A 27,119-nucleotide genomic window follows, 5' to 3' on the forward strand; every position below is an offset into this window, starting at 1 on the left:
TAATTATATCACAAATGTAAATAAGGGTAGAAACTGTAATTATTTGTTAATTCTAATATCTGCTCTCAGTGTATTATTTTTAAACCAGCCACAAAAGCACAGGAATGATTTGCCTTCACCACTGTGTTGTTTTGATGCTTTTCCATTACATCTGTTACACAAATGAGTCTAAATCCACATGGTTCTATTCTTTCAGACTAAATCACTAATCCTGTCATTAACCTCAGAAAAATACATTATTTTTACACTCACTAAGTCATCATTTATCACGATGAAGGTGCTACTATTGTTCTCAACAACTAAGCTTCATGTTTGTTATGCTGCTGAAAAAACCCAACCCAAGACCCATGAACACATAAACTAAAAACCACTTAAATTACAAATAAACTGAAAAGCACCTACAGTTGAAGTACCAAGACATTCTTCTCTTCCCCCTTCATATTTTAATATTAAAAAGTATAAAGATAACCTGTGTTAAAGGATAAACTCTTTTCCTCAACTAAACACTCTAAGATGCATTTTTGACACTGCAAAGAAAACCTATCTTCTGAAAGAGTATACAATTAATTTGAAGGTCTTGCTTATTGGTAATTGCATTACATATTTAGTATTCATATAAATTTTAATACAAAGAGCTGAGAAGGCCAAGTTTTATCCACCAAGATCCAGTTGCAGCATTCTTCATTTCCTTGTAACAGTAGAAGCTATCACTTACACTTCAAACAGGATCTGATCCAAAGCCCATTAAAGAATTTCCATTGATTTCAACAGGGCTTGGACTGCAGCCATCATGCAGGGAGCACCATTCTTTGCTTTCAAACATCAGTAGTGGTATCAGCTATAATACTGACACGAGTTCTCATGAATTCTGATTCCCATAACCTTTGTTTTTTCTTAAAACCCTTAGTTCATCCAAGCATCTCAAAAGCAAGAGAAAACATCCAGTGCTTAAGTTTCTATTCCTCATGTGCAAAGTTAGACATGAAAACACAATCATGATAACACACAGTATACCAATCTAAAATATTAAATATAAAACTCTGAAATTAGACTTCAATAGCATCTCATGATTATATGTGAGAACTTTTGGTCAGCAACATGAGTGAAATCAGCAATACTCTTACCCTAAACTGAAGTCTTCATAGATGCAAAGAAATCACTTTAAAGTCTATAACTGGTGCATATTTTAAAAGGTTTCCAGCTGAGTAAATCTTTCATTAAGCATTTAATCTCATCATTAATCTTAAAGCAAACCCTGAAATAAAATTACAAAACTCTTTACTTACATCTTGATTCTCTTTAGTCACTGATGATGCAGATAACAAGCACTAATACTATTTCATATGCAACATTTAATGAATGCTCATTCAAAAAAATGCACCAGGAATAATGATTATATTTCTACAAACAAGAACACGGCATACTCATGCCAGCTCCCAAGATAATGCAAATACCAGTATTTGCCTAGTTTCATCATTCCTAACCCAACTTGACCTTCAGATAAATGGTAGTGCCACCTGACAACTAAAAATCTTTCTTTTCTTTAAAGGCAGTACTGCCCTTGAACAAGACTGGGCTCTTAGCCAGATCTGGTTCAGATATCAAGGACAGATGAACATGTAATTCTACATACCTAGTTGGCAGCTTCTCAAAGTCCACATCCAGAAACTGTTCATAGCTAGAAACAAAACTATCCAACCAGAGTTTCAGGTAGTCTGGATCTTTCTGTAAGAAAGAAGAGAACATTAGGCAATATTGCACTCAAGGTCATCCATCAACAACTCGGTAGTACTACCTGGAATGAAGAGCTTGTATTTAATGCATTTCAACTGGGAGAAAGGAAGGAATACACATTTTGTAGAAGTAAAATAAAAAATGACCACCTGTATCCTTTGAAATTTTCAGCCACATGGTGCTGATCTGACATTCTTGCTCTATTAATTAATGTGTCTCCTCTTCCTGGTACCAGGGTCAACCAAAGCATTTTAGCTTCTCCCCTCACCAACAATCTTCACTTGCTCTCCAAAGTAATCCATACCAGCTTTACAAACTCACTACTATGTGTTCTAGTCTTGATACCATAGATATTAGTAGACAACGCTCCTTATGGCTCATAAAATTAAATAAGAACTTGAACAGCAATCTTAATCAAGAAATAAATTGTTTTTTGCTTCATTCATAGGTCAATATGGCAGCTAGCAGCAGATTAGAGACAGATGGTGTTCGAAAAGACAATGCAGAACCGGTGACTTGTATACTAGATATCTATAAAACAGATCGTTTAAATTTAAATTCCTTTCTAGTTGTTCCTAGCAGAGCACATAGACTCTGGGACCAGCAGTCCCTGGCACAGTTTCCAGCCCTGAGAAGGGAGGACAGATAGACCACAGCAAACCATACAGGAAAATTCTGTCAATATGCATTTGAGGTAGACTCCCTTCAAAAGTCAAGCTGCTTAATTTTCAAAAATAAGGTGCCAGACCATAGCTAACATATTCCTCCACAAGGACTGTACATGCATGCAGGCCCACATTCTACATCACAAATCATTTTCAAAAAAGCTTTAAAGTATTTGCCAAAAGTATTGAAGATTATTAATTATTTGTAAATCTACTCCATAATTAATAAAATTTTGCAAAAGTTGAAAACCTTTTTATTCATCCTTCTCTTTTCCCTTTTCTGTATCATCTCCCTTTTGCTTATTACCTTTATATTACCACAGATGTTCCCAAATAACAGATTATTTCCCTGCAGAGTTAAGACTAAAGAGTGAATAACTCTCAGACACACAATATTTTGGGGCAATGTCAATGTAAAAGAAAGAGTCAGCAAGAAAGAGTGACACAGAGTCCTGTCAGTGCAAAATAACTGAAAGAACCCTCTAGTGGAATTAAAACAAAACAAAACAAACAACCTCAGAATAAAATAAACATGCAAATCCAGAATCTGACCTGGTGCAAAGCTTTTCTCAGAGCACCTTTCCACAGCAAGTATAGGAGTTATAAAGCATGGGAATCCCCTTCCCACTCTAGACTTTACCCTTCTCTGTGCCCCCAAAGACCACCGTAACTCAAACAAGAAGTGACAGAAACACCCAGACACAATTTACTTCAGAATCGTTATTCATGTCTATGAAATATGTTCAGATATTGTGACAAGAGGTGCCAAATAAAACCCTCAGCTAGATACAGCTCTTGTTTGATTATTTGCTTCCACTGCCTTTACTGCATTTTCTTGTTCATTTTTCCTAATTGTCTTATTTCCCCTTCTTCACTTAATTCCTAACCTCTCCTTCCTTCATAATCTTTCTTTTCCTCATCTCTGCTTTTATTGACATTTCAATGATTTAAGTAATCACTCCCTTTCTTTTTCTGCTAAAAATTTGTCAAAAAAGCCTTATGTCCTGGAAGTGTAACGTAGTCTTGTTCTCATGTTTAAAATGCACTGAACCACCAAATGGTTAAGCTCTCTTAAACACACCTATTAATTGTCCTCAGTGTGAAATTGCAAAACACCAAATGAAGGAAGGTGCTGAGGTAAAGAATAATTTCAAGGTTTCCAAGATACTGCATTAAGATACAGAGGATGTCAGATTATCAAAAGCAGGTGACCACAGAATACATATTTCTGAGGTTCAGAGATCAAACACATTGAAAATCAAACCAAAAGTTAGGCAAGAAGTAAAACTTTCCTAAAATAATGATTTAAAAGTAGTAGAAGATGCTGTCTTCAGATTCTATAGCTTTTTAAAAATGTTCACATATTTAAAGCTTTAACTTTCTTGTATTTCACAGTAAGTTATTTCAGCCCCAGGAAAGCTATTTCACAGGACCATAAAGACATGGAAAACCAGGATACAATTTTAGTAATTACAGTATAGTTCAGGCTACAAAGGACAAGGCAATAGCAATTATGGGGAAGTAACAAACAGAAACACTGCCATGTGTTTGTAGCAGTGCCTCTAATGATAATGCCCATGCATGTGCAAAAACTCAACTTATTTGACTTTCTTCCTATGGAATGAGTAGCTTTGTTTTTGCTTGACATGAGCAACTTCTCCTTGAAATACAACATGAAATACTAAATCAATTCTATTCATATTCCCACATTAAAATTGTTTGTTGACACAGTTGAGGCTCATTGCTAATTGCTGACGGTAAACTTGTGTAAGAAAAAACTTTGTTTTTCTTAGTCAGGTACCATGAAAGAAGATGTGCAAATAACATCCTTATCTGACTTAAAATTGCTTTAACAAAAAGTTAAGGATGAGAAAAGGGAAAGGGTAGGGCAAATCACAAAATTAGATTCAATGCCTGCTTGCTCCTTTTTACTAGTATTGCCTAAATCACAGAATCTGCCAAGTTGGAAGGGACCCACAAGGGTCATGAGTCCAAATCAGTTCCAAGCTTCCTTCTCTATAAACTACAATGCCTTTGCAAGGCTATCAGTGCAGACTAGGAATAGGAGAACATTGGCAGAAAAAACATGCAAGAAAAAGCAATTACACAGATGACAAAAGTAAGCGTCACACGTTATTAAAAGGTCCAAAGGTTTTGCCTATCTGTAGTGGACATATTGCTTAATTCCCTTTGCCACTAACAGTCCTCCCAGTTCCGGTAAAAATCAAGAGCTGCTGCACTGTTTGATCATTCCCTGCAGGCACTATTTAAGCCAACTCCCATCTACTTCAATCCCCTCCCAGCCAATTAATTATGCAATATCCCAAGTTATTAAAATAATCAGTTCTGATATCAAAATACCAGGTAACACTACTGGCCTATGCCAGTAGAAAACAGTTCAGGCAATAGTGGGCTCTCTGAGTCAAATCCAGAGATTTCCATCCAAGCAATAGCACTAACTCAACATCACTTGGAGAGAAAATTTTTTAAAAACCACGAAGGCAATAAAGTAAACAGTATCACTTAGCAACATAAGAAACACCAAGAAATAAGTGCCCATTATAAGCCAGCTAATAGGAGCATACCACCTTTCCAGAAATGAAATAAAATGAAGATTTATGATCGAGGAGTACATCAATCCAGGAAAAAGTGACCCAATATTTAAGAGTTTGGCTACAATTAAGATACGTAACTGATTTAAAAAATGTTAGAAAACACTTTTCAAACTTTTAATCTGGCCCAAATTTTCCTTTTTCTTTATTAGCAGCAATCAGCCCAGATCCCATACACCAGTCACCTGTTGAAAGCTGCAAGAAATCTAAATTTTACTAAAGCAGATTTAAGAAAGAAAACTGAAAATGGTAAATGTTATCCTTGGCAAAGTACACAAAAATGTCCAATCCTAAAACACTGCTACATGCATACAACCTTTCCTAAGACCTGTTTATGTGTGTCATGCATCTTATATTTTCCCAAACCAGAAGTATGGTGGCTTAGGGGAAAAACAGTAAATTCTAATTTTGTAATAAAACCAAACAGTAATAGCGTGTATCAGCTGTTGTCTTGCACCATGATTCTATGAACAATGCAATTATCCTATCCAGCATCTTTAGGTTGAACTGAATTATTTTTTGAGGTCAGCTGCTGCCATTTAATCTGGAGTTTAAATTCAGTGGATTTTAGACTGTGTTTCTGTTAAGTTCTCTTTCCACCCACCTTTTCAACTATCCTCTATTTTCTCATGACAGAAGTGGTAAACCACGTGAACAGCAGAACGCAAACTGACCTAACTCTAGCATGAATACCATTGTGTTCTTCAATGCCAGAACAACTTTCCAAGCCAGTACATGTTGCAATATGACAAATATCTGTGTTATCACGTGGCAGAAGACTGCACCCCATGGGTATGGCAATTCTTCAGATCTGTGCTGCTACTGAGGGCAACAAATGACTGAACTGCAACCCCAGCTCCAATGGATTCATTGCAAATGGTCAGCTACTCCATTATATCTCAGTCCTCTTAAGGAAGTAGTGTCTCAGCCACACCAGAGTAAACACTCAGAATCCTTACTACCAGCAGAAGCAGTAAAACCTATGGAGTATATTTCTTATTCCCCACTTTGATAATTACTGTTTTGTTATCATTCTGCAGACAGGCAGCTGGAGGCTGTATGTCAGACAGTAGCTCTGCATCGTTTTCTGTGGTGCTGGTTGAAGATGCATCACACTTCTAAAGCACAACTTACAAAGCCATGTATGTTTTGATAATACACCACAAGGCTGAACTGTGACAAACCCATTTGAGACTGGTATTCGTTCCCAGCCACACCACACACACTCTGCAGACATGCCCTATGAGATCAGCAAGAAATCAAAATTTTTGATTTGTACAACAGCAGTAAAAGCAGAAAGAAGCTGTGTGTGGTAATAAAATACCTTTCACCCATCACAGCTTTCCAACTACTGAAAGAAGATGTTGATCTCTGAAACCTTGAAGCTTTCTAAGTCACAAGCCTAAGCTTTTCATTTATTTACCTGGAACTTGCCTAGCTTTTGTGCAAGACAAATTTCTGTAACTTATCTGAATAATAATTCATATATAGAAACTGCATGCCTTGAAACTTCTGGAAGATAATTTCTCCATGGTTTGAAATCCAAGAAGACAAAACTCAAGTTAGCCACTTCTCTTCACAGTAATAAATGAAAACAACTAGAGTTTCAACAAGGCTATCTTAAGGGTGCCATTGTGAGAGAAGGGTAAATCTAAGAATAAAAAAAAAAAAAAAATCACAACCAAAATAAAGAATCAAAGAGTAAAAAAAACCTAAAAAGTTCTTTAGTTGATTGCCACAAGTTTGCAGAGCCTAAGCTTGGGCTTCTGAGTTCAACATATTATAAGAAAGGTCTGTGACAGCCATTCAAACCTGCAGTAGTAAAAAAAAAGTATTTTATGCCCATTAAATCAAATATAGCTCAGAACACACAAAAGTGAAAATACTTCCTTGTTCCTTCCCTACCTTAAATACCTCTGGTTTTCTTTAAAAAGAAAAACAAATATTAAAAAAAAAAAACAAAAAACAACCCAGCAAAATGACACATCACCCTTCAGGCCTCCTTTTTTTTTTAAGACACTCTCGGCACAGTAATAATTGTTACAGTTCTCAACACTTTAAAAAGAAAGACTGCCAGGCCTGAGCAGCGTAGTATTTCTAACAGGTACCGAAAATAACCTCAAAACACTCTCAAAACCATAACACACTAAGCCTGCCTCCCACAAAACATCCAGAAAAGTGTTGTTCCCTTTTTTTTTTCGTTTTGTTTCTCAACAGAGTGCAATGCTAGAAAGAACAAAACACTTGCCAGGTAAACACAGTGTACAGGTCTACAGTATGCACAGCAGTACTGTGACTAAACAGTGCCAAACAATTAGCAAGTTTCCCATGGAGTCCAACATTTTAACACTTGCAATATAGATGTATAAACTCTAGCAGGGCATTCCTTAGACTTGGCAAACTAGCAAACAAGCTCTCAATGCTAACACAAACTTCAGCATTTAACAACACTGAAACAAAGCCAATAGCAGAGATGGGTCTACTCTGAAGCCCTTCTGACAGACAGGACATTTTCTCAGGCAATGAAGTGAAAAGAAACTATAACCAAAATCTATACTGATTTGGGACAGGTTCTTGTCTTTGATACACTAGATTATCTACATTATATATATATATACACTAGATTATCTAGAAACTACAATAGCTTTCTCTAGTCTTTATGAAGACTCATTAAATGAACAGCAAAAATCCAATCCTATTTTGTTGTCAGTAATCATTTTGCCTATCAAGAAGGTCACGAGAAATGTTTGTTCCAGTGTAACATTTTTTAAATTCATTAACAAGCTAAGTAGTACTGAAGTCTCAGAGTTTACTCTAAATGAAATGAGAACATTTAACACAAAACTGAAAGTCTTCAGCCCTCTGCCTATGGAATATTGGTACATTTATTCAAGGTTTCGAATCAACACTATTTACGTATTTATGTAAAGTGTTGCCTTTAGATTTAGCAGTAACTTCCATTTCTACTAAGGCTTCAGGCAAAGAGACACAACTGGAAGGGCAAAGCTCAGTCCAATTTTATAGCTGTGTTCAGGAAGTGTTAGTTGCTAAAAACAAAAGCTGGATCCACCCGAGGCTATTTGCAGTGTCACATTCCATGCTCTAAAGGCAAAAATTCCCTGCAGGGCAGTTCAGAGTCCGACCGTCAAACAAGCCCGACTTGTTTGACAAGACAGTTGTTTGAAGTCGTTAAATTTAACATGCAGGCATCAAACAGCCAGCCCGGTCTGACTCCCGTGCGGAGCAGTCAATCAACCTTCAAAGTGGATTTCAGCTTAGAAGCACAACCATAAAATCTCACTGGCACTGGTATTATCGTAACTAATCCCCCATCCCCAAGCATTTTATTTAAAATAAGAACAATCCCTTGGTGTCAAGGCTGAACTAGACCTACAAAATGTAATGTTAGAAAATTAAACATGAAACACTGCCTTTGGATCATTGGTGAGTTTACCACCCTTAAAATAAACTGAAGTAGTCTGCATAATGCAGAATTGCAGAACATTTCTCAACACTGTTTGAAATAAACTATCCATTGGAGACTTAGAAGGTTTGTTTTAAGGGAGCTTTTTCTCTTCATGTTTTCAGACATAAAAGACTACACTTCCAGCATGAGAACTCCTAACAGCCTTTACTTTGAAATATGTTAAAGTACTTATACTTTTTTGAACCTTTCATATCTGTAAAATGCCAAAATAAAACATGAAAAGCTTTGTTACAGCAGCAACACTACAGTTGGAACTAGTAAAAGACTTCAAGGTAAACCATTTTAAACTGGTTAAATTGCCTTGATAAATTCAATCAATCAATTCTAATTATCAAGGGAATCACTTTTGGGCACAACTTTTCATTTTAATAAAAACATTGATTTTTGAACCAGCTGATCCAAAGGAAGCAAAGCTCCTGGTAAGTAATTATAAACCTCCTTTTTCAAAATTCACACAAGCATTCTGTTCCATTTCTGGAATTAAAAGAAAAAAAGGGTTTTATAAATGGAAATTGCAGTGAATCATGATAGAAACAATTATTTGGGGACAAGTTAAAAAAATCTGTTTAGCATAGAGATTTATGAGAGAGATTTTAGAGATTTACCAAAATAAAACCTATGGTTGCCAATCATGATAAAATTTAGTTCACAAACATTAAGTAAAATTCATTTCTTCTCTTTTCAAAACAAACAAAAAATATTCATAATCTTCCACTATTGCCTTAAGTTAAAGCGAGTCATCTGAGCACTGTTACTCATTTTCCTTTTTACGTCAGATCTCCAACAAAACTGGAAACACAAAATGAAAGAATTTTCTTATTAAAATGGAAGTAAAGCTCCTATTTTTCTTTCTCTTGCCTTTTTGTTGTTGTTGTTGTTTTTGTTATGGTTTTTGAACGACAACACAATTACAGCCTTGTAGTTTGGAACTGGCATGTGACTGATGCCATCCATGGGATGAATCTAGTTAATCTGAACTCAGACTTCAGTGTCTTTACATTGCACTGGACAGAAAGTACCACTAGGCAAGTTCCATGTACAAGCTGGCATGTGCTATTTCAGCCTTCAGAGTCCACTACACAGGGCACTTATCAGGAATTTACCATACTATGACATATTACATTCAATTAACATTGACTTTTGCCATCAAAGTTGACACAGTGAACCAACTGGAAGCTGTATTTTAAGCCTAAGGAAACAAGAAGCATCCTAAATAACTCAAAGGCAACTAAAATAACATGATTTCAAAAACCTATAGTGTCAAGATTAGCCTAAATTTAATGAAAATTCAAATTATAGATTAGGAAAGGTTTAGACTTTAACTCTTAATAGTTTTGAAACTCCAAGTTATGCCACTGTTTTACATAAGAAAAAGGCTGAGTCTTAGCCACCACACACTTAAAGTCAGCTTTTGCTTCAAGTTTTTAAGTGAGAGAGACAGTACAATTTTAATTCTGACAGAAAGGAAGCAGGATGATGCTCCAACAGTAAAACACCAGCCTGCTATTTCACTATATCAACAGCTAAATATTGCCATGTCCTGCAGCACATAAAGACTGAGAACTTGTGTACAGCTTATCAAAAAAAGGTCTGTATTTGTTTCAAAGTGCCATGTGATTACTTCACACCAAATTTAACTAAAACAAGTTTTTACATCTTTAGCTATGGATTTAAATGTTTAGTTTTGTCTTTTCAGTCTTATCAGGCCTTACATTAACATCGTACTGCAGCTGAACTACGCACTGAAGGTATCATGGCTGGGCTTCACAAACGAAGATTTGGGAAGGGCTCTACCCACACTTGCTACAAGCATGCTGGTGGCTAAGAAGGCCAATATGAGATAGACAAGTCTGGTTGCAAAAGGCAGTGGAAAGACTCCTTAGGTGGTGTCGACAGGACACAATTCTTTCTGTGCTGTCTGTTCTCCTCAAGAGTGATCCTGTGTGTGTTCTCAAAGGCATCAGCAGCTTTATAGATGGTGTGTCTCCAGACCTCCCGACTGGAGGCCAGAGTAGACCAACGATGATGATCAATATGGCCAAGGCTGAGATGTTGTTTCAGGGAGTTCTTGTATCTCCTCTTTGGGGCTCCTCTCTTGCGGCAGCCGGTGGCAAGTTCACCATAGAGCAAGATCTTAGGGAGGCGGTGGTCCTTCATCCTGGAGACGTGCCCTGCCCAGCACAGCTGTGTTCTCAGTAACATGGCCTCAATACTTGTGACTGCTGCTTGCTCTAGAACAGATGTGTTGGTCACATAATCTGACCAGTGGATGTTTAGGATTGTACGGAGGCAGCATTGATGGAAACGTTCTAGGAGTCGCAGGTGGCGGCAGTAGAAGACCCATGATTTGGATCCATATAAAAGAGTAGACAGTACAATGGCTCTGTAAACACTGATCTGGTACTTTTCTTCAGGTGTTTATTCCGCCAAACTCTTTTATGGAGTTTTCCGAAAGCTCTATATGCCTTTGCCAACCTGTTGTCTATCTCTCCATCAATCTTACCACCCGAGGAGATGATGCTACCAAATCAGTCCAGCACTGAAGCTATACACTGAAGGTATATAATTTAAACCCCCCAAATCTACTTTTCAGAAGCACGCTTAAGAAAAACCTCAAAAACTATGGCATAGCAGAACATGCATTACTTGTGCAACTGCTGTTTGCCTTCCACTGCATTTCTGTTGCTTTGGTTTTTAAACTATTAGCACAAGTAAATAATGAGATCAGATTCCTGCAAATAACACCCTTGTTCTCTATATCTTGCTTTATTCCCAAGAGCTTTACCCATTCACTACTGTGAATGCTGCATGGTCCTGTGGAGAAAAAATTTTATGTAGTCACACCTGAACCACTGGACTCCTTACCATTTTTGAGACTTCTTTTTGTAATTTGGGTTATTACACACAGTAAATACTAAAGGAGCATCCTTCTCATCATTTTCTTTCTCAAATTTCAAGTTTGCCCTTTAAAACATAGGAACACTACAGATCTAACAAAAATTGTTACTTAATATAAAAAAAACAGGAACATCAAAGAAAACCTTTTTCCTCCTTGCTTTTCAGTACATGATAAACCATTTAGCCTACAGTTCCCATGAGGCTCCAGTCATTTATCAGGAAGACTGTTCATTCCAGCTAATCCTAAATTCAGTCAAAGCACAGGTAAACAAATACCAGGTTTTATATAACTGAGTGCATTAGCCAAACATTTGATGGACTTGGGAGGGCAACTCATGAGCAGCCTGCAACTACCACAACAACCTTCTACAAAACTTGTGAGGATTACATCACTGGAAACTCTGGGCTAATGCCCAACATATACTGTCGGTGAACATTTCTATCACTTCCACAAAAACCAAGCATTTTCTCATTTTGCAGGATGCTTTATGAATCAGTTTCAGTAACTTTTAAAACTCTGTTCAGTTCCTAAATTCTATTTCCACATTGTAAGTGAAATTTGGCAGTAAACCAGCTGAAGGTATATTTTCCTGAAATTATTATTAATGTTAAAAGAAAAATCTTGCTATCTTATTCAAGAACTCAAACTCAAACTACTTCATTTTCACTTGGCTTTTTATAGACTTTTCTGGCATTTGCAAAATTCTACTTTCCAGTGTGAGTGTTACTTTTTCAACCTCAGCCTTCACTTCCTTAACAGTTTTTAAACATCTTATGGGATACACCTGTAGGTTCTTAGACAGATTCTGGTGAATGGTAATTGGCAATAAAAAGACTACAATTCTCCCAGTATTAATAATTAAAAGCAAACTAATTCACCATTTTCATTCGGACTTGGGAAATACATCCTCAGAAATTTGTCTTCATCCCTATCTGCTCCTTCCTGCCCCCCACCCTTTTCAGTCTAAAAGCTGTAATTACTAGGACTGGTTATTTAAATAAATGTGTATTTTCTATGTTAAATTGCTATCTTTATATAATTAAAGCTTTGCCATTTGATTTGATTTTATGCTCTCTTTGTGTTATGCAAGAGTAGTATTTAACCATTAATTTTTTTTGAGGTTTTGTTTGTGCCTCCTTCAGATATCCTTCAAATAAAGCATTCAAAAGCCTTTAAAGCCTTTGGAATTTAGCATCTTAAATATCTTCTCTGTTTTAAGATATGCTCTGCATTTACATATTAGTATAATTAGCCATTACTAAAGTCAAATTTAATTCCTAGTTTTACATAGCCATAGTTAGCAGTGTTACTCAATGGTCAAACAACTATTTAATGCCACTTATTTCCACTGCTTGCTACAGGCAAATGCAATTCTCAATCATAAATTAGACAAACAGATTATCGTAAATGCTTTGAACATCAGAGAATGCATCAACATACAAATATTTCACCAGCACAGAAATGTTTAGGTTTGCAGGTGCCTGGAGAAGCCTTATTGAGATGTCAAACTTAACACAGTGTTTATGAGGAGAATAATCAAGTATAGCTTCCATTTCTCAGTGTTTCCTGTTGCATCACCCATTGTCCTTCACAGCAGCCTCCCCATTTAGTAGAAGATAAAGTAGAAAAGCTAGGCCTGAACAAATTGCTTTTAAGGAAAAAAAGATGCTTATCTGTACTGCTGAGATGTGCATGTTTTGGTGGTTTTTTCCCTACTTACATATATATCCTTCAGCAAGAAAAATTCAGCAATTAGGGAAGCTCTTCTCTCCTCTATAGCAGCTGTTTAACCTTTCTGAAGCCTGTAAATATTTTAACAGTATCTTTTGGCAGCATTTGGATTCAGGCATTAAGCTACAATGCTGTTCCATGGGCAGCTGGCAAGCCTTTCTGCCATTTCCGTAATCAGCACAAACATGCTGCATCTTTGAGTCAATTCTGCAATATTCTTTTATCAGGACACATGTCATCCCCAGATCTGCCAAACTATCCAAGGTCAAAGTGCCATAACTCAGATACCACACAACAGCCCCAGAGTTTGTTAAATTCACTCTTATATTAGAACATCAACACACAGACCCAGAAGGCTGTGTTTCTAGCTTTATGATAAATCATTCCATTTAAGAGACACTTGATTCTTCCATGTCAATAAAAGCTTGATCTGAAATACATTTGTTGGCACATTCAGAAATGGATGTTTCTCACCGATTCCTTAAAGCAATAATCCACAAACCCATAGACATGAGGGAATTCTAACCTCATGCTGGACACCAGTAAAGCCCTAAATCTGACAAGAAGAGCATGGAGGAACCACAGACTCTTCTTCACCTAGAAGAAGCAGTTACTTCTAGATATGTATTGCCAAATATATTACAGAATGATAAACAAAAAAAAATTCTTCATAGCTTGTAAAATGTTATGGTTTTCTTACTTCTATGTCTGCTTAGGTTTATCTGCTGCCTCATTTCAACCTGAAGTCTGCATCCTTTGTGTCAGAGTACCTCTTCTGTGTCTGAACAATTACCAGCACAAGGTCACTCAGGCCCATAATTAAGAAAGGAAACAGCTACTCAAGAGACTAATGTCTCATATATTCATGTCAATTATTTATATGAAAAGTTTTATATTTGTAAATGTCAGAATTATATTAGTTCTTGGACTAGGAGATCTCTCTTTAAATAGTAGACAGTAAATTCAGAATTGAAGACCAACTGTTCTTGTTTATCTACATCCACCCTTAGTTCAGCCTCGCATAAATAAAGACAGAACACTGATCATTTCACCAAGACAGGGCCACAAGTGACTTATGACATGATCTTCCACAAGTAACACTCCCTAAGAATGCAGAGATTTATTTAAAACTTATCTACAGAAAAGGTGTCTTACACAGCAACTGTTTAATAAAACTTCACTCACCAGTTTTAGCAGAGGCATGAATTTCCATGACAGTGACTTACAAAAAACTTTTACTGACCATTTGGTTTGCTCAAGCATTCATCCAGCTGTAAACTGAATACTTCTTTATATACTATAACAAAGGCAATACATGGCGATGGGATAGGCAACAATGCCAAATCAGCAATTGCACAAGGAAGACAAGGGCAAGCCAAGTCCAGATGAGATCATATTTGGGATGCAAAGGTCAGTGTTTCACACAGTGCTTACAGTTTAACTCCAAAGATTATAGTCTTGTTGAATTCCATGCATCTCACCACAACTAAACATAATGTTGCTAAACCCACATTTGTTTGAGAAACAACTGCAACACCACTTGGGTGAACAAATCCAGTTCAATTATACTGCATCATGCAGCCCTACAATAGTCATATCTAAAGTCATATCTGATAATAAACTTTTTTAGTTTATTTACAGATACTCTCCAATTTTATACAGGGACAGAGTTTAAAAATCTCTTATAACACATTTAACACAAACTGATGAACCATCCCTTGCAATTTCATTATAGTCTTCCCAAAGTTATACATTTGCTGTCACTTGCTGAACATGACACTAAATGCCCCAAATTCTTCATGTAGTTAAGTGAGAGATTCAGTTGAACTGCAAAATATTGTCTGGCAGGCAGCACCTTGTAAAACAGTAGTGAAGGCACAGTGATGATAGAGCAGGATGCTTTTTGTTAGTAACAGCCTGCTAGTTGGTCAACTTAGCAAGCCCATAACACCACAGAGAATACTAGTCTGTTCTTGCTCCCAGTCAACCTTTTTCACTAGCAAGATTGCCCTCTTTTTATGTTAGTTTTGGTCCAGCACACAAGGTGGTTGATGCTAATGGAAGTCCGCCAAAGGAACACATAAATTTATAAATCAAGGTCAAATTTATCTCAGTTCTATGTATGATGTTAGGATTAAGACACAGTAACAGGAAAACAATTTAAATTATTCTCTTTCAAAGACTCTTCACTTAGGGTATAGAGTAAACATTAATTTAAATGACCTGTCTACTCCTCAAAAAGAAAATGAAAGTTTAACTCAAGCCAATTAAATATTTATATGTTAAAGATTCAGCTTCTAAGTATTTACATTACAGTGGTTCTCCAAAGGTAGAGACAACCCTGTGATGACAGCAAAGCACTGCTGGCACCCCACAGTGGGCAGCAATTCACTCACCACAGTGGCCTGTACCTAATGGAAATCATGGTATCTCCCAAGACCACTTAATTTCTCATTCAAGTCTCCTTCTTATTCCTATACAGCAGCCTATAAGGATCCCAGATGGGGAAAAATATCACTCAAAATAACAGGACTTCAACCACTTCAGGACATTTTTAGGCTAATGCATATAGTCATTTATTTTTTTTTTTTCTATCCAGTTTTTAATCTAATACTGAAAAAATGTTCTCCTATAAAAAAGTACCACATTTATTTCTATGCTACAATATTAAATTAGAAGATATTTATAACATATAGATATCCTCACTATGCCAGAGAGAAAACTATAACATTTATCTCAATACAATAAATTCTGTAAAAACAAATAAGATACAACACAAGGTAAGAAAGCACATTTAAGATGACAGCTTATGCACAAGTCAGCTGCTCTTTACACAGCCAGGGATGTGACTGTCTCAGCTCTCTGCACTAGTAAAGAGCACAACATTAGGATTAGATTTATGACTGCTAACACAGAGTCCTGACTGTACCAATGACACTAAGGTTGAATGTTCCTTCTTTGAAATGGGAAGCACGGGTTACAAGCTGGCTGGAGAACAGACTCAGAGGTTTCCTTTCAAACCATTATATCATCACACGAAAAGACAGTGTTTAAATGAAATCAGGGCTACACTGAACACAAGAGTGTAAGAGAAAGCTCACAACCATTGCAATACAATGAAAACTGAAGATCTGATGTGCATATGGCAGCTAAATGCCTGCATTTATGCTTTTGAAACCCCTTCTGAAGGCAATTGGGATTTTTTTCTTTGATAGATGAAAAAAATCTCTTTCGATATGAAAGGGTATCTGGATACTTTCTGAATAAAATGAAAAATACTAGAAATCCTGATATGCTTTATATTTAAGAGTCTGAAATACCTACCAGGTATTTTGTTTTGGTTTTTTTAACACATAGTTAAAATCTTACAGATAAGACAGAGGTTGCATCTCTTTAATTTGAATCTGCAGTAATAGTTACTTCAGAGGATTATAAAACAGAAATATATTTTCTATGCTGATATATAATTAATATCTATTAAAAGGTTAATCAACCAATATTACAATAGCAATATTACAATAGTAATATTATTACAGCCATAATGGTCTAAGGCAAAACTGGTGGATTACCTCAGTCACATCAACATGAAAAAGTCAGACGTGTGAAAGCAAGTCCTTTCCTGAGACCGCTTCAATTCACCTAATAGAGCTCTTCTCCTGCTGTACACTTACACTAGTAAAGCATTTTCAGATATCTGCTCTACATGCACCTAAATAAGAAGTGTTCCATGCTCCTCTGTAGGCTATTGAAGGCTTTGAACTGACAATCGAACTGAGAAAATTTTTCTTAAGTGACTTCTATAGAAATGACCTGTGCTATCTATTCTCTACAATTTTGTTAAAATACATACATTTCAACACTTGGCTGAGAAGACAGCAGTTTACATCCATTTCAATATCTAAGTGAATAACAGCATTGTACATTAACAGATCATTGAACAGAAAAAAAAACCCAACAACCACTAAAACCATTTGAAACTGAAAATTACAAAAAAAAAAAACACACCAGGAAGTTGCAAAGTTTTCTCTTTGCATAAAGTTTAACATCAACATTAAAATAAACCAAACTGAAACAAACAAAAAAAACCAAACCAAAACAAAAAAAACCCCCAAACCAACAGAAGACTCAAGGCAAGAAGAGTTCAGACTGTGAACAATACAATGTGCTGATATACCCCAGTGACTTAATTCTAAACTTAACTAAATTTAATGAAGTTTTAAACTGCTTCCATGAAACATCAGAAGCATCATAAATCAAGTGTGGCTACTACTTCCATCTTACACAGTAGACTGCAGTCTGTAGCTTCTAGGGGAACAAAAGCAGGAAAAAATCCAAAACCAAATCCCAGCCTTAGATTAGAAACTGCCAGATGAAAAACAATTGAATACCAACTAAAAACAATCTCTTGCAGCCACTCAAACATTATCTTGAAAAGAAAGAAAAAACAGAAAAATTAAATGACCTCGTACATGGTGTCTTCCAAAGATGCTTCTGCAGAGACCTTTGTTACATGCTGCTGTCTGCTCAAATATCAGATTGCTCAACTGCACAGGAGGCAATGAAAATAGAGAAATGCCTTCCTGATGTTACCTTGCACAAAAGTAAGTGTTGCAACTGACATCTAATGCTGCCAGAGATGTCAAGTGATCACAAAGAACAAGAGTCATGACCCAGGATAGATGGCAAGATGGTAACACAGCACTATCCAGCACTTTAAAGCTGTTAAAAGCCTTGTGCTCTACGACAGGGTGCTATATTTAACAGACTATCGTGAGGCACCCGATTATCAGAAGACAAATAGGACTATTTATTAGCAACAATTTGAAGCATCACAAAGGAGGAGCTTGGATTTCACTGTTTCTTTAGTTAACAAGGCTGCAAAAGCTAAAGCCACATACACGAGATTTGTGGCACAATAAATTCCCACTTTCCTCAATCGTAACTCTCCAGCAGTTTCTCTAGTTTGAAGAAATGGCCTAGCTTTCTTTCCCAGGATGCCACTGACAACAAAATGATGACAGTGCAACACACAAGACACGGTATTACACTTCACTGGGCCGTCCCAGGTATAGAGATTTTTCCCTAAACCACTACATCCTGTCACTAGTAGTTATTTATTGCTGCATCTTCCCATTGTGTAAGATGCTCTGAGGAGAAAAAAGCATAACATACAGATGTTACCAAAACATGACTAAACAAACTCATTTACATTAAGGCTTCACATCATTTTGCATCCCAAGACCTAGCTTCTTCAGCTGCTCTTAAATTCACCAAGCTTAATGCAATACTCTTATGCTGCATGCCTGCCTCAAGCAGAATAAGGTATCGTTTTAAACCAGTTTTGTGCCTAGTGCTTTTTGAAAAAGTGAAGACTCCTTTTTTGGAATCACTCCAGTTGCCTTCATATTTTGAAGACAAGCTATTTTATTTTTAAAATATGTTTTGCTATTTAGGAATAAGTCCTTATTGACATACGAATCCATCTAATTACGCCCACGTTGTGTGGGTTTGGAAGAAAAAAAGGCCAAAAAAAGTCACCGATACCTACTGAGGAGACTGCATATATGAAAAGATGATTTTTTTTTTTCTAATAGACCATCTTCCATCACCTGAGATCAGACTAGACTAGATGAATCATTCCCATAAAGAAACTGAACATTCCCTAAGTAATCTAAACCACACATTTTAACCAGCAAACTTGCTGCTAGCATGCAAACAACATGGAGATGGAAAGCATACAGTGAATGAAAGGTTCCAGCCAAGGGGGAGAAGGTTCAAGACAGACAAAAGAATTGTATAAAGAATAAGGGAGGAAAGAGCCAAAGAACAGCTGAGCAAAGAAATTCAGAGCTTGGCTCATCTCAGCAGCCTTAGTATCTCCCAAAGCTGAGTAAAGCCTGGATTCTTGGGAGTCTGTATTCCTCTCATATAGATGAACTCACTGGCAAAACATCCATCTCCTCCAGTGCTACTTCAATTCTTAATGCCAGTATCATTATTACATCGGTTTAAAACGTGAAGGTCTATACAAATGTTTCAGTTCAACAGATCACCCACACAAGGAGCAATAAGAACTGATGCCATGCTGTTCTGTTTGCACTAGTTTTATTTTTAACTACATATGGAGCATTAAGGTTGCAAACTCATACAAAAATTAGGAAAAGCTACAATTAAGACTGCTTTGTGCAATTGTGTGAACATGGTCTGTACTTAACATCTCACATTTTACGCTCTTGAGATGGGCATTCTCTAGAAATGAACTGGGAAGAACAAGAGAAGGATTGTTATACCCTTAATCTCCTACTGGCTTGGAGACTTAAAGAAACTGAGATACAAATGAGACTGCAAAAAGGCAAAACAAAACCAGGAGATAAGGCCACCAAAAGCTACTCTTGCCACTGACACTGAGCTCCAATATGACAGTAGACCAGCCCTTTCCTCTACCTTTACAGCTATTTTTCGTATGTTTCTTATTTTATCTATTTAGATAATCTGCAATCCAATTTGTGTATATATTCAGCATACCCAGCGACAATTAGGACATGTGCTTTAAATACATGAATTGCTTTACACTATAAAATGCAAATGGAGACAGGACAGCATTTTAATAACATTTCTTCCAGGTGAAGGAAATCCATTACTAACGGAATAGTTAGATGTTATGGCAATAACTGGCAAAGGCAGACTCTGGAGCAACTTAATAAATCTGCTCTTAGGGAAGGCTTTTGCTAATAAAGTTTAAATGAAACTGGAACTGATCAGAATACAGAAAGCATAAAGCTAAATACTAGAAAACAGTGAATTAAATGAATACAGTACATCTTAATGAGCTACAAAGAATTATGTGAATGTATGCATTCACATAGTTAAAATATATCGCTACAGTAACTGCTTGAACTGAGCCATGAACACTGTGCAATTCATACCTCAGACCAAAAAAAGGCCAACCTGAACAGCAAATCATAAGATGAGGCTGTAAATAGCCTGTGAAGTGCAGTTAAATTCTTACAGCAGCTAGCCAAGTCTATGCAACTTCTAAGAAAAAAAATGTGCTAAAAAGATGTTACAGAAACGTTTTTAAGTACTCGACTTCCAAACAAAAGAGGATGAAACCACACAAACAACCCTCCCACTCCCCCCAGTATTTACCTTACTGCAGTAAAGCATCCAAAGCTCATACAGCCTCTCTCGGGATGCCATTCCTTCCCCTCCTCTTTCCGTCGATACCAGCTACTTTAGTTCAAGATCCTACCATGCTCAGTTCCCAGGTGCTCTTTCCACAGTTTTGCTTTATTATTACAGTTATATCATAACCCGAGAAGAAGTCATGGGTGAAAACACCAGAGTCTCAGTCTCTCCTTTTCGAGTAGATAACGAAGCACAACACAGGCAACTGCAGATAAATGCCAAGCATGTCCGTTCTTCGCCAGCGCCACTTCGGTTTTAATCTCTGAAAGTGAAAACATACCCTTCAGGCCTTTGGTGGAGAGAGGAAAAAACAAATCCGCACTCAAAGCCCGCAGATAGAGGTGGGAATGGGGCGGCGGCAGGTCACAGCGCTTTCCTCTCGGGCACTATCACCCCAGGACAGAGAGCTCCGGCTTTCGCTGTTCCTGGCGCTTTCTCGTCTTTGCGGAGAGGCAGCGGGGGGAACCGCAGGGCTGCCGAGCGGGGCCGCGGGCAGAGGCAGTGGGTACGGCCGCTCCCGGCCCCGGCCCGGCAGTGACAGCGCCGCCGCCGCCCTTCTGCCGCCGCCCCCGGGCTCCGCGGCCGCCCCGCACCCCGGCGGGCCCCGCAGAGCAGCAGCTGCCCCGGCACAGCCGCCGGCCCCGGCCCTTCCCGGCCCCCGCGCTGCCCTGTCGCCCGCTCCCGGCCGGGACCGACCGCCCCGCGCCGCCACCTACCGCGCCCCTCGGCCTCCCGCAGCTACCCCCGCGGTACCGCGGCCTCTCCCGCAGCCTCCCCGGGCCGCGGCGGGTGGCGGCCGGGCAGGAGGGGCCGAGCCTCGCCACATCGCCCGCCCCGCCCCGCCCGCGCTCCCGAACACGCCCCGGGCCGCCGCCGAGGGGCGGGGAGGCCGCGAGCGCCATCTTGGCTGCGGGCGGGGCAGCGCCCGGCCGGGGCGGGGAGCGGAGCTCTACGGGCCAGGGATAGCTTCAGCCGCGGCCCCTGCCAGGCGCGGTGCCCCTCTGCCACACCGCCAGTGTGCCCGTAAAAGAATCGGCATTCGCAGTCCTTGCGGGACAGAGCACCTCAGGAAAGGCTCCGTAATGCTTTGCTTCACAAGGGGGGGACTTCATTAATGTGTATAAATATCTTAAGGGGCGGGGCCAAGAGGACGGAGCCAGGCTCTGCTCGGTGGTGCCAAGCGCAGGAGGCAATAGGCACAAACTGATGCACAGGAAGTTCCACCTGAGGAAGAACTTCTTTACTGTGTGAGTGACCGAGCACTGGAACAGGTTGCCCAGAGACGCTGTGGGGTCTCCCTCGCTGGAGATAATCAAGAACCGCCTGAATGCAATCCTGTGCCATGGACAACCCTGCTTGAGCAGGGAGTGGGACCAGATCCCCCACTGCGATCCCTTCCAACCTGACCCATTCTGTGATTCTAATGAAGGTTACCAAGCCCATACAGGTGTTTTACACGTACTCCAGAGCAGCCCGCCAGCATAGCCTCCAGGGCGTGGATATATCCATGCATCCAATCTGCTACTGCTGTAAAGCAGCCCCCTACCTCGTATGCAGAGCTTGCACAGGACTAAGGAAAGATTTTTAAAATAAGTTAGATTTCCAGAGGAGAAATGTGAAAAGACATTCATCAGCTTACCATCAGCTTATTCATCAGGTGTGGCCCTGCCCAAGCACACTGGCACACACTAACCCTGCTGAGGTACTGCACTCCAGAGAAGGACTCTCCTTCTGCTCGTTCAATAACAAGATCATTTTAGTGTGACATGCAGAGGAGTGGGCTTCCCTCCATGTCTATCTGTGCCCTTAGAAAGCGAGGCTAGAAATTACTATTGTGTCAGACTCCAAAGCAGGGAGGAGGAGATTTAATGAGAGCTGGGTCATCTCCCTAGTTTGCTGGGAGAATCACAGTCCTGCAACCTCTGGCCACAACCCTGGTCTTTCTGTCACTGGGTCGTCTCCTCACCTGGGTGAGTCTCGTATAGTTCCATGTGATAAAGCATTCATTGCCATTCATTGCACAGTTGATTACTTTGCAGGGGACTTTTACAGCACTGCAATGATTTCATGCAAGGTTTGGAAATCCTTTGCAAAGGAATTATCTGTGCAACATGATTATATTGTCTGCTGCAAAAATTTTCTAGGGATGGATAAGTATCACCAATAACCCAGAGACAGTCTGAGATATGGTCCTGCAATAGGCCTTTGCATATTTGTCTTGTTTTTAAAAAATCAATGAAGTTTCCCTAGAAAAATTTAAGAGCTAATCTGTGCTCAATGTTATATCACATGGATCAGCAGTGTGGGAGTGGGAGAAATATCTTTTACTGCAATAATCTAAACATAGTTCCTAGCACAGTTGGAGGGACACTGACAAAAATGAGACAGTAAAATTATTTTTAGTTGTGTGATACATGTGCTCTGGTACTTGCTGCTAGCCACAATATTCTCCTGCCTTAAGGCTGTAACATAATTTTTTCCATCAAGAAAAAAATAAGAGTTCAAAGTCTAGCTCTGTCCCCAGGGCAGGATCTGCTATGCTTAAACCACCCTAGACTCCTCTGGTGAACAGCATCCAGGAAAAAGAGAACGCTGCCTCCTCCCCGACGATCTTATCTCGGGGCTTGAGTTACTGCTGGGAGTTCCTCCCTAAGAGCCAACCTGCATCACCTTGGAAGCAAATGCAAACTGTTATTATTTTGCCCCTTCCACAGTAATGTGGCAAAAAGAAGCTTTTTGTAGCATGTCTTTTATCAAATCTTTTTACAGCCTTTTCTAGACTAAATAACAGCCTATTTCAAACTTCTCTTACAACTTACTCCCTTCGAAGAAGTCAGGCCCAAGCAAACCCACGTACAAACACCGATCCTCCCTTCAGATATTGCTCTGCTTTTTTGCATTGCTGATTATTGCAAGTGAGAGCAGCTGCTCCTACACACATAAGTCCTGCAACAGGCTTCAATGAAGCAACACAAAAACATCCATTGATAGAAATGGGAGACTCCTCCCTTGTGAAATGCTGCTGCCCCCGTAATTAGGGTGCTCCCAGCCTATAAAGCAGCCATTTTTCTCTCTGCTGGAGTTGTAGTGAATTTTAGTGAGCCTAGGCAATCACTGCTGCCTGTGTTATTGCCTTATATAGGTGCTCTAGATGGAAAGTAAAGCATTTGTGTTTTGCAGCAGGACAGTCTGTTCCACAGGTGTCATACAGAGTGGGTGGTCTCCTGGTCTGACCTTCTAGAGTTTTTCCCAAGCCAGATAGTTCACTGTAAGGTTGTTAAGGTGGCTTTGGATGTCTGCATCGCTGGGTGTAGGTCAAGTTTAGACTCTCCCTGTCTGTACAAACAGACATTCAGTATTCACTATGAGTTCTTTCCTCACACAGAAATATGAGCAATAATGAAAGACGTCAGTGGAAAAAGATGGGTTACAGCTTTGTCTCTGCAGGGGTAGTGTAATTGTAGGTGAGTTTTTATTTCTGTATACTTACCTTCATGGAGACTTGGCTAAGGATATGGAAATCAAAGAATGGAGGAAGATGTAAAGAGAAGCATTGCCAGCTAGGTATGGGTACTTTAAAATGTGACCGTATATGGATAGGTTCGGCTGGGAAACTTAATTGTTAGACTTTTCATCAACTTCTCTTCCATAATTATGTACTAATTGTTTCATGGGCCTTAAACTGTCAGGTAGACAGTGTTCATTTGTATTTCCTTGTTCCTTAGCTGCTGTCTTGTGGTCTGTTTACAACAGTGGTTATTTCTCATTCTTTGTTTATTATTAGTGGGTTTTTAATTTCTCTCATCAGTAGCTGTGTATTAGTAACTCAGTCATCTTAATAGGGACTGAACTTACCAGTCAGCAAGTTCTGGTAACAGAATGGGTGTAAAGAAGGGTGTGAATAAGGAGAAAGCATGAATTTTGGGTTAAGGAAAGGTTTAACAGAAGAATGGACTGCATTGGATTGCAACTTTGAGTCCAGGAACCTCTGAAGTGGCAGGAAAAACCACATACCTTTTAGTACTGCTTTTATTAAGCTATACTTATTTTCTGTAGAAGCAACCAAAAAAGACAAAAAAAAAATATCTGTATTTGACTTTTAAGTATTCTCAAGCCTTTTGTTTGGCCCTAAGGCTTCTACTGAGACCATGCCCCAGACCAACATAAATGATCCTGAGGTAAGGCGAAGCTTTCAGCTGAGATTTTTCTTGATGTCTTAGAGCTAATGCTTTGTCTACCAACAGTGAAGACCCAAAATAGAAATGGACTTGGAAATTAGCTTAGAAATGAACCTACCCCTCAATTTCTTCCATTATTTACAAACAGACCCTTGCACAGAAGCAAGGATTAATCTTTACAACCTAAGTAAACAAATGGTCTTGTGGCTGTGTGTAAAGCTTCCACTATCAAAATACCTTGTGCTGTATATAAGGAATTAGAGTTTTGTGGATGCTAGTTTCTAGACATTCAAGCCAGATTAACTTGAGACTGGATTTGGCTATTGGAAAGGGGCAAGCTGGCCCTTGCAAGATGCCAGGGTCTCTGTGGTGGTGTTTTGCTGAGGGTAGCACAGAATCAGCTGCCTTGAGTTTCTCTGGCTATGATTGCCAGATGAGTGTGCAATTCTGTTAGCTAAATCAGCAAACTCAGTGTTTAATTTTCCTTCTGTCACTATATTCATATTGTACCTCAGGTAGTTCAGGGCTTGTTAATTGTTTGTAAAATTTGAAAATGGAAAGGAATTTGTTTGCCCCTTGACATATAAGCTGATATCTAGGGATTGTAGTTGCTTTCTTTCAAAAGTGTTGGAGACTGGCCACAGCTAAAGCTGGGAGGTGATGGTTTGGCTAATAGCATTAAGTCCCTCTGGCCCCTGGCTGCCCTGCTTTCATATATGTAGGGTTAAACCATTCTCCAGACTTAAATTCATGAAGGAATTAACCCCAGGGTAGCCTGGGACTGTGGTGAGTGCTTTTGTCCTTCTCTGTCCTTTCAGCTTGTTTCCACAGGGGGCCTTCAATATAATGACTCCTGTTGTAAAAGGCCCAGGCAGTGACTTGATCTCTTCTGCTCCCTTTTTTGTAGCATGGGCTCCTTTATCACAAGCCTTAAGTTTGCAGCTGTGCTGGGAATGTTCTTGTGTAGGGTACCTCTTAAAGACTCTTTCGTGCTAAATATATAGAATGTGTTTATATGCTTTGATCTGCTAGGTTCTTAAAAGCTCTAACAGCCAGCAAAAATTCATGGGTAGCAGTTCAGTCTTGGAACTGCCCCCTCCTCTGCTGTCATTTAGGTTAGCTAATGCAAGAGCTAGAATGTGTAGACTTATGCTATAGATGTCTTTCGTTGGAAGGTGCCTGAAGACACTGGTTTTTACTGCTTAAGATTGCATCATAAAAGTGTTCTCCTTCCTTCTGAAGGAGAACTTCCTTCTGAAAAAAAAGTAATCCATCCTTTACAGTCTTACTGCCAGTGATGAGTGAAATTACCATACTTGCACTTCAAATCATTCTGCGTTAGTTAAGAAGTTGTTTAATGAATTATTTCATTATGTTGCAGTGCTCAGCAATCTGGACCTGCAGCATGATTCCTGAAAGCAATCCCTGTGTCAGGAAAAAAAAAACCAAACCTACAAAACATCATGGCAGCAACCAAGGATGTGTAGGGGTTAGCATTCTCTGGTGATCTGTCTGAACTTAATTTCTTCTCAGCTGACAAGGTAAGGTTGTCCCAAGAATGCCTGCTGTAGCAACTTGGGGCCTGACTTCTCTTGGTTTGGGGGAGAATGCAAATGAAGGGAAGTAACTAAGGGGAAATGGTCTTAGGAAAGCTCCAACTGCTGCTAGAGGTGGAATTCTTGTAAAATACTAGCACCACAGCTTCCCAGGAGTTAGGTGTTGGCTGCAGCACACTGCCTGCTTTTGAGTGGGATGTGAAACCAAAGGTGTGCCCTTGTGAATACTCTAGGGACTTGGCTAGCCTAACTCCTGAGCACAGAAAGGGTACAGAGATCTGAATGATGGCTAGTCTTGTAAAACTTGAAATGGAGTTTTAAAGATTCTGCAGTTTTATGTAAACAGTGTGCTAGGGAGTATGTGAGGAACTTGTGGGGGCCCACTTGCACACTGAACTGGTTATAGAATCTTTAACATAATGGGTCTCTCTTTTGGTTCCTAACCCCAGACGCCCAGAGAAAGCTGCTACTTCTCTGTGCTGTGGAAGGTCAACATGAGTTCATGTCTACAAATGGTGTGAGGTCCTGGCTAAACAAAAGAGCACAGTGTAGGCCTTGAGCTGGAAATGGGAGTAATTCAGTCTTGTGCAGAAATCTGGACTTAATGCCAAATGGCACCAGGAACTATTGGGCACCAGGACTGTTTTTTTGTTTTGGTTTGCATTTTTTTATCATGAAGCGAATAAGAAACTGAAAGATTTATTTTGATATCTGTAGCATTAGAAATAGTCTTTGTCAGAAATAATTCTTATTAATAAACTTGGTAAATACTGTAAATGCTTTGCTCTGTCTTAAGTTATCTAGTGTCACAGCTGGAGACTTGGTATGCAGTATTTCCATGATGATACTGTTGCTGTGAACTTGCCAGTCTACTCACAGCAGAAACACTACTGTGAAGGCCATTGCTTTTATGGGCCATTTCCAGATGAAAGGTACATCCTGAAATCAATTCAAGCATGGAGTTAGTCCATGGACTCAGTTACAGTTGGAGTTTTGGATTTTCATTATCATAAATGAAGAATGTATTTAATTTTTTCCTCTAAGGTCTGAAAGAATTTTTTTTTACAAA

The 27,119-nt window shown here is 39.0% G+C and overlaps 2 protein-coding genes across 5 annotated transcripts in view; one reads left to right on the forward strand and one right to left on the reverse strand.

Moving 5' to 3' along the window:
* NBEAL1 (neurobeachin like 1) overlaps positions 1 to 21,399 on the reverse strand; it is an 80,684-nt gene extending 59,285 nt beyond the window's left edge. For 3 of the 4 annotated variants that reach the window (XR_003526602.1, XM_027636934.1, XM_027636932.1), the window contains exons 1-3: positions 21,033 to 21,144; positions 20,278 to 20,578; positions 1,634 to 1,725 (exon numbers count right to left, since the gene is read on the reverse strand). Coding sequence is in view for 3 of the 4 variants with exons in the window: in XM_027636934.1 (XP_027492735.1) it covers positions 1,634 to 1,725; positions 20,278 to 20,328 (143 nt within the window). In the remaining variant the exon portion in view is untranslated. Of the gene's footprint in view, positions 1 to 1,633; positions 1,726 to 20,277; positions 20,579 to 21,032; positions 21,145 to 21,380 lie in introns of those variants that run through there. The other variant, XM_027636933.1, reaches the window with a different exon arrangement.
* Positions 21,400 to 27,119, forward strand: part of LOC113944169 (shugoshin 2-like) — a 55,002-nt gene continuing 49,282 nt past the window's right edge. Inside the window, exon 1 of the mRNA XM_027636940.1 lies at positions 21,400 to 22,286. The gene's annotated coding sequence lies outside the window, so the exon portion shown is untranslated. The remainder of the gene's footprint in view (positions 22,287 to 27,119) is intronic.

The sequence above is a fragment of the Corapipo altera genome, unplaced genomic scaffold, assembly GCF_003945725.1.
Source record: "Corapipo altera isolate COAL_440 unplaced genomic scaffold, ASM394572v1 45, whole genome shotgun sequence".
Taxonomy (NCBI): domain Eukaryota; kingdom Metazoa; phylum Chordata; class Aves; order Passeriformes; family Pipridae; genus Corapipo; species Corapipo altera.